This window comes from Echinops telfairi, unplaced genomic scaffold (genome assembly GCF_000313985.2).
Source record: "Echinops telfairi isolate 266 unplaced genomic scaffold, ASM31398v2 ScPeMD7_70;HRSCAF=299, whole genome shotgun sequence".
Classification (NCBI taxonomy): domain Eukaryota; kingdom Metazoa; phylum Chordata; class Mammalia; order Afrosoricida; family Tenrecidae; genus Echinops; species Echinops telfairi.
In genome coordinates, this window is record NW_022103968.1 from 63,361,308 (window position 1) to 63,367,733 (window position 6,426).

At 51.7% G+C, this 6,426-nt stretch overlaps 1 protein-coding gene across 1 annotated transcript in view; it reads left to right on the forward strand.

The window, feature by feature from the left end:
• SLC29A3 (solute carrier family 29 member 3) overlaps positions 1 to 6,426 on the forward strand; it is a 46,594-nt gene that overhangs the window by 24,864 nt on the left and 15,304 nt on the right. The window contains exon 4 of the mRNA XM_045291689.1: positions 4,812 to 4,894. Within this exon, the coding sequence (XP_045147624.1) occupies positions 4,812 to 4,894 (83 nt within the window). The remainder of the gene's footprint in view (positions 1 to 4,811; positions 4,895 to 6,426) is intronic.

Below are 6,426 nucleotides of genomic sequence, written 5' to 3' on the forward strand. Positions count from 1 at the left end.
GGGGGGGGGCGCTTCACAATTCTGTCACACAGTCATCTCATCAGGATCATGTGCCCGCTACCTTTGTCATATTCTGCTGGTTAGAAGCAAGTCACCCTCACGGGGAAGGGAGGTGACCACACAAGGACAGCAACACCAGAGGCAGGAATCGTTGGGGTCACCGTCAGTCTGTTCACCTCTCCTTGTTTTACTAGAGCTCTGGGGACCACCTCACTGGGTGGCACAAATAGATTCAGCTTTCCTTCCACCCTAAAGGTTGGTATCATGGTAGAGAGACTGGGTGTACCCCCTCATGCAGATTATAGCTGAGAGAAAAGACTACAGAGGTATTCGGCCCTGCCACCACGGGGTCACTGTGAGTCAGAACCCACCCCAGGGCACCTTGGCATGTGTGTGTGTGAGGGGTGGTGTTGCCCTTGTAGACAAAGGCAACAGTAATTAAATATGCCCCACGACAGGCTTATATCAGGAATTCCATTGTGTGTGTGTTTTTTTAAATCTACATAGGCCAACCCCTGCAGCCCCTGTACCCACTGAGAGGTGGCCCAGGACCCAGTTCACACTACCCATCAGTGGGTTTTGTGTGTGCCAGAGAGGGGAGTCACAGCGTCACCCAGTTGCCAATGCTTTAAATGGTTCAACATTAAAAGAAAAGTATTCTGCTTGCTTATCACCAACCCAGAGCATTCAATTACCTGGAAAATCCCCATTCCTAAAACGTTCGGGGAGCCTGGCCTGCTTGGGAAATCGAAAGCAGATTCCCCACCCCAGGCGTTGGCCAGCTACAGACTGGGCTGGGGATGAGCAGCCCTGGGATGGAGGGATCCTCCCCAGGCCTCAGGCTAGAGGGGGCTCTGACCTCTAGCCGCAGCCCTCTCTCTGCTGAGGGGGCTAAGCCCCTCCAGCTGTGTCCTATTGCTGCCCCGGCGCCCACTGGCCTCACGTAAGCCCAGTCACTGTGTCAAGACGTAATTGACGAACTGCCCAGGCCAGTCCAGGCTCGACTGAGCCCATCAGGGAGGAACAATGAGGGGCACCTCCGAGGACGGAGGCTATTTCTAAGGCTCATGGTTGATGGACCTCACTGGCTGTGATTATCATTTTAATTGCCAAGGCCAAAGCGACCTTATATTCAGGGTGCAGGTTTCAAAGACCACAAAGCAGTCAGCGGCTTGAAAGGGGACCAGGGAGCAGTCTGTGCCGGAGGCTGAGCACTGCCCATTTATGGCAGCTTTCGATCATATCTCCCAGAAATGAGAGGCCAGCATTCAGCCGTGTCTAGGTCCCAAGCCAGAGCCCCACCTCCTCTGAGACCCTTCCCCAACCCATGCTCCTTCCTGTCCTCTTGGGTGCCCTTGCCCACCTTGCCCCACCCTCTGCCTGGAACTCTCGTAGAAGAACACACTACCACGACCATTGTTCTGACCCAGAGTGACCTGATGCTGCGCAGAGTGAGGCCTGCCCAGCCCTGCGCCGTCCCCACAAGCGGTTCTGTATGTGAGCCCCCGTGTCAGGCCATTTCCTTGAGGACCTTCCTCTTTTTGCTGCCCTTGACCTGACCAGACATGGTGTCCTTCTCCAGAGACGGGTCTCTCTTGACAGTGTGTCCAAAGGATATAAGACGACGTCTGGCCACCCTTGCCTCTAAGGAGCACTCTGGCTGTACTTCTTCCAAGACAGATGGGTCTGTCCTTGTAGCAGTCCGTGATGCTTCCAGTGTTCTTCTCCAGCTCCGCCATGCGAACGCACCTGTTCTTCTTCCGTCTGCTGTATTCACTGTCCCGCGCTCACATGTGCACGAAGCCATGGAAAACACCCTGGGTCAGGCACAGCGGGTTCACGTAACGCAATGTGTCGTTCGACTTGCTGCCTGCTGCTGCCATGAGCATTGAGTGTGGATCCAAGCACGACCAAATCCTTAACAACCTCGACCTTTTCTCCCCTTTTCGTGATATTACTTAGTGGTCAAGTGGTGAGGATTCTGGCCATCATTACAGTGAGCTTGTAATGTATCCTGAAGGCTGCAATCCTGTTCTTCACCGGGACGTGCCGACACCTGCACCTCTCAGGTGGTCTCAGCCTTCGTCCTGTCCCGATGCCACAGTCTTCTCACTTAAACCGCCTCTCTGAGGCTCTGCGGGGCACACAGATCGCATAAGCATGGTGAGAGGATGCGAGCCCGTCTACACCTTTCCTGATGTGAAACCATGCGCTCTTCCCTCGTTCTGTTCTCATGGGTGGACCCAAAAGGGGAAACGCAAAGCCCCCACAGAACTCTGACCTCTGCTCTCACTGCCGTCACGTCGATCCTGACTTAGAATGACCCTGTGGTTTGAAGAGGGTAACTCATGACGGAGTAGGAAGCCGCCTTGTCTCTCTCCCTGGGAGCCTGCCCTCCACACCCTCGTTGACATCCTCAGTGGCACCGGCCATGCCTCATACTCATTAGTTTCCTTGTTGGCAACGTTCTCCGCACATTGTAGACACGCTTTTCAGAGCAGAATGCTCACCTATCAGCAGAATGCTCACCTGTTAGTTTTTGTTTCCTTTTTTGAGGGTTGAGCAGTCTAGTCCTTACAAAGCCCTCATATTTTCTACATAGTACAAGCTCACGAAGACCACCAACCTCTGGCTGTTGAGACCATCCCAGCTCCTGGGGGCCCCATGTGTCATACAGGGTCTTCTGGGCTGTGCTCATTACAGGGCCCCATCACCAGACCTTTCTACTGCAGTGTCACTGGGTAGGTTTGAACAGCCCACCAAAAGCCAAACTCATTGTTGTCATCAAATTGTTTCTGGCTCATAGCGACCTGATAGATTAATAGTTGAGCACAAATCATGCCACCAAAAATAAAAATCACGAAAGAGAAACCCCCAAATCTTCTGTCGTCAGGCTGATTCTGACTCCTGGTGACCCTGTGCAGAGTGTCCAAGACCGAATCTATGGACAGACTGCCATCTAGCTCCTTAGATACAGCTGGTGGGTTTGAACTGCTGACCCTCGGGTGACCGGCGCCACACCTATCCCGCATCAGGACCATATTCTTCACATACGTGAGCTGTTGTGATGCTGGAGAATCCGTGCTACTGACCTGGGCTCATGGCTTGGCACAGTCACCAAAGCCAAAATAGGTCCACTATTCCCAAGGGTTTATTTTGGTTGGTTTGTTTTAAGTCAAATATAGTTTACATGTTTGGATTTTATTTAACTTTTTATGTGAACTGGGTGAAGGTTGACAGAGCAAGTCAGTTTCCCATCCCATAGTCAATGCACATTGTTTCTCGTCATTGACTGCAATCCCCACAATGTAATGTCCCTGCTTCCTGAGCATTGTCCCTCAGAGAATTGAGTTTTCTAGAGTGTAAGCCTGCCTCTTGTTATTGTCGCCTGAGACACCTGTCTGTTGTTTGGCAATGGGGGCGAGTTCATTGTCAGACCTTAGCGGTGACTGAGGCTCCTATTCTTGTGCGTTCCCTCCATCTCTGTCCAACCAGTCAGCCTGGTCTCCCTTATGACTTGCACCCCCTCTGTCCCACATTTTCCACCTCCTGTGTCCAGGAACTTCCCGGTGATCCCTTTGAGAGCAGTTGGTAGAACTGCTAGGAGAACTGGCTGGCCACCGTCTAGCTCCCATCTCAGGGTCCTGCAAACAGATTCCGCCGGCCTCATTGCGTCCATCTGCCCTTTACTCGCTCTCTCTTGTTTTGGGAGGTGTTGCACTGTAGAGGGCTGTTCAAAAATTCTTCAGGCTCTAGTCCTTACTCACCAAAGCAGGCTGCGGACCATTGTCTGTGTGCACTGTGTCCCGCCAGTTGACCCGACACTGTGGCCGTGGGCCCAGTCTCATGCTCCTTCCCTCACGGTGTTCGCTGTGGCTAAGAAGTTTGCCCCGCTCCATTCCCTGCGTGCTCCACCGTAGTCACAGAGGTACTTGCACAAAGATAAATACGCGTGCACAGAGATTCTGTGTCAAACAGATCTTTATTCGTGGGTATAGCTCCTCTCTCCTCCCCACACCTGCTCAGCCTGCAAATATGCCTGTGCCTCCACTCGTAGATGACTGTTAGGGCAGGAGGGTACTCAGAGAAGTAGCTACCTCTGCTGCCTTATTGAGTCAAGTATGTGCAGGGACAGGGCAGGGCAGTCAAAGCCACCCTCATTAGTGGACAGCCCTCTGGGTTTTGACAAATGCACACAGCTGCCTGGCTTCTTTAGCCAAGAGTCCCAGCACACGTGAATCAGGAGCTTTTCCATCCTGTTTGTGGTAGCTTGAATTCATTGTCTGCTGGACCCCTGAGCTGATGCCAGGAAATCCTCTTTCCCTCATGCCAACCGGCCTGGGAGCCACCATCCAGACTAGTTCCAAGGTAGCAGCTCTGCCGAGGGGGGCTCCTGAGCCAGAAAGGAGTTTCCCTGCCGGTGTGAGAGACCTGAATGTGAGAACATGATTGGACCGTACGTAACCAGACCATTTGGATAACTCTGCAGGTAGACCTGGCCCATCGCCTCGGTTGTTGTGTGGGTCAGCCAAGCGGGCAGCAGCACTGGGTGCAGAGTGTCAGAGGCCTCACTGAGAGGGGCACGTGCCTTATCCACCGTCATCTCCAGCACAGTTCACCGGTGTGGTGGAATGAGTGCAGCTGGTGGGGGATGCGGCGGGGGTGGGGTGGGGTGGAGAGGGCACTGTGCTGCTGTAGAGGAATATTTCCTTGCCCTCCCACATGACTGGAGACCTTGGAGAGAAACCCCACTTTCTCACCTGTCTGCCCTGCATGTGACCTCAGCGGCCTCCTCACCTCTGTCCTTACAGAACTACTTTGAGAGCTACCTCGCTGTTGCCTCCACCGTGCCGTCTGTCCTGTGCCTCATGGCCAACTTCATGCTGGTCAACAGGTATGTGCATCCCCCATCACTCCCTCCCCAACCACTCACTCCCTTTTCATCCACAGCTGCCTTTTCCTACCTGTTTAAACGACGGTGTCTTAGACTGGGTTCGCTAGAGAAGCAAACAGTGAAATGCCTCGCAGAGTTGGAGCGGCTGGCAAGTCCCAACTCCATGACTGGAGTTTCTCCTGGTTCACATAGCTGCAGGGGCCTGCAAACCCAAGATTGGTAGTTAGGATGGCAGGCTGCTGGCTCACAACCTACAGAGTTGAACGGATCTCAAAGTCAGCAGGCAACGTGGCAGGCTGTTGGCTCACATCCCAAGAATTGGAGGCCAGATGATGAAAGTTAAATGCAGGATCCGAAGCGTGCAGAAGGCGAGATAGCTTTCCCAAGATGTCTGTATGTTGTCAGGGCAGGTCACACGCCTTTACATTGGATCAGAGATTGGAACTGGATTAAAGGTATTGCATCCTTCCCTAATCTCCTTATGTTGGATCAGAGTCATGACCTGAGTCAGGCTGGTACATCCTACCCAGACCCCTAATATCAAATCAGGGACGATGAGATAATGGGGAATTATTGCATCATTACATAACTGCCATCACTTCCTATTGACCAAACCAGAGACTCATGCCACTGCCAAATTGACACATCACCTTCAGTATCACAGGTGCTACCAAAACAGGAGACGGACAGCTGAGACACATCCAGGAAGATCCAGAAGTCAGATCCGCTAGGTGGAGCTGGTTAATGGAATCCCTAGTCGGGGCTGGGTGGACATTGTCCAGCTACATCGTGGCAGTAGCCTGTGGAAGGTCTTCCTCCTGGATTCTCTTCGGGGAGCGCTGGCCTTGCAGCCAGTGGACACCACATGGACAGTGGCATGGAGCCCGAGACCAGGCATTCCTGAGAAGAGCCTGGGCTCCCCCAGCTTCAGCTTCAGCTCACTCTTCTATTGATATTTGTCTCCATTTTATTTTGTTACTGCTTTTAGCTTTTTTATTTCTTTGGTTTTTGCTTTGGTATCTGAAATCCAGCGTGGGTGAGTCTATAGAGACAGTAACTGGACCAATGGTGCCCTGGGGGTGTGGCCAGGGGAACTAATAACTAATAACAAGGAGGAAGAAAATGTCTTAAGATTGATTGTACAGCTCTTCTTACCATGATGGAGCTATAATATATGGATTACGTCTCACTCAAACTTTAAATAAATTATTAATTAAACATCAATTCTTTAGAAAGAAGGAAAAAAAAATATAGTCACTGTACCCAAGAGAACCAGTTGACATTTATCCATTTCAGGAGGTAGCATATGAACAAGAACCAATGGTACTGAAGGAAGCAGCTCAAGTTGTACTGCAAGCATTAGCCAAAGCAAGGGTCCAGGGATTGATGAGCTACCAACTGAAAAACTTCAACAAGCTGATAAGGCGCTGCAAGCATTCATTCGTCATCTAGGCCAGGAAATTTGGAAGACAGCTACTTGGTCAACAGACTAGAAGAGACCCATGTTTGTACCCGTTCCAAAGAAAAGTGAC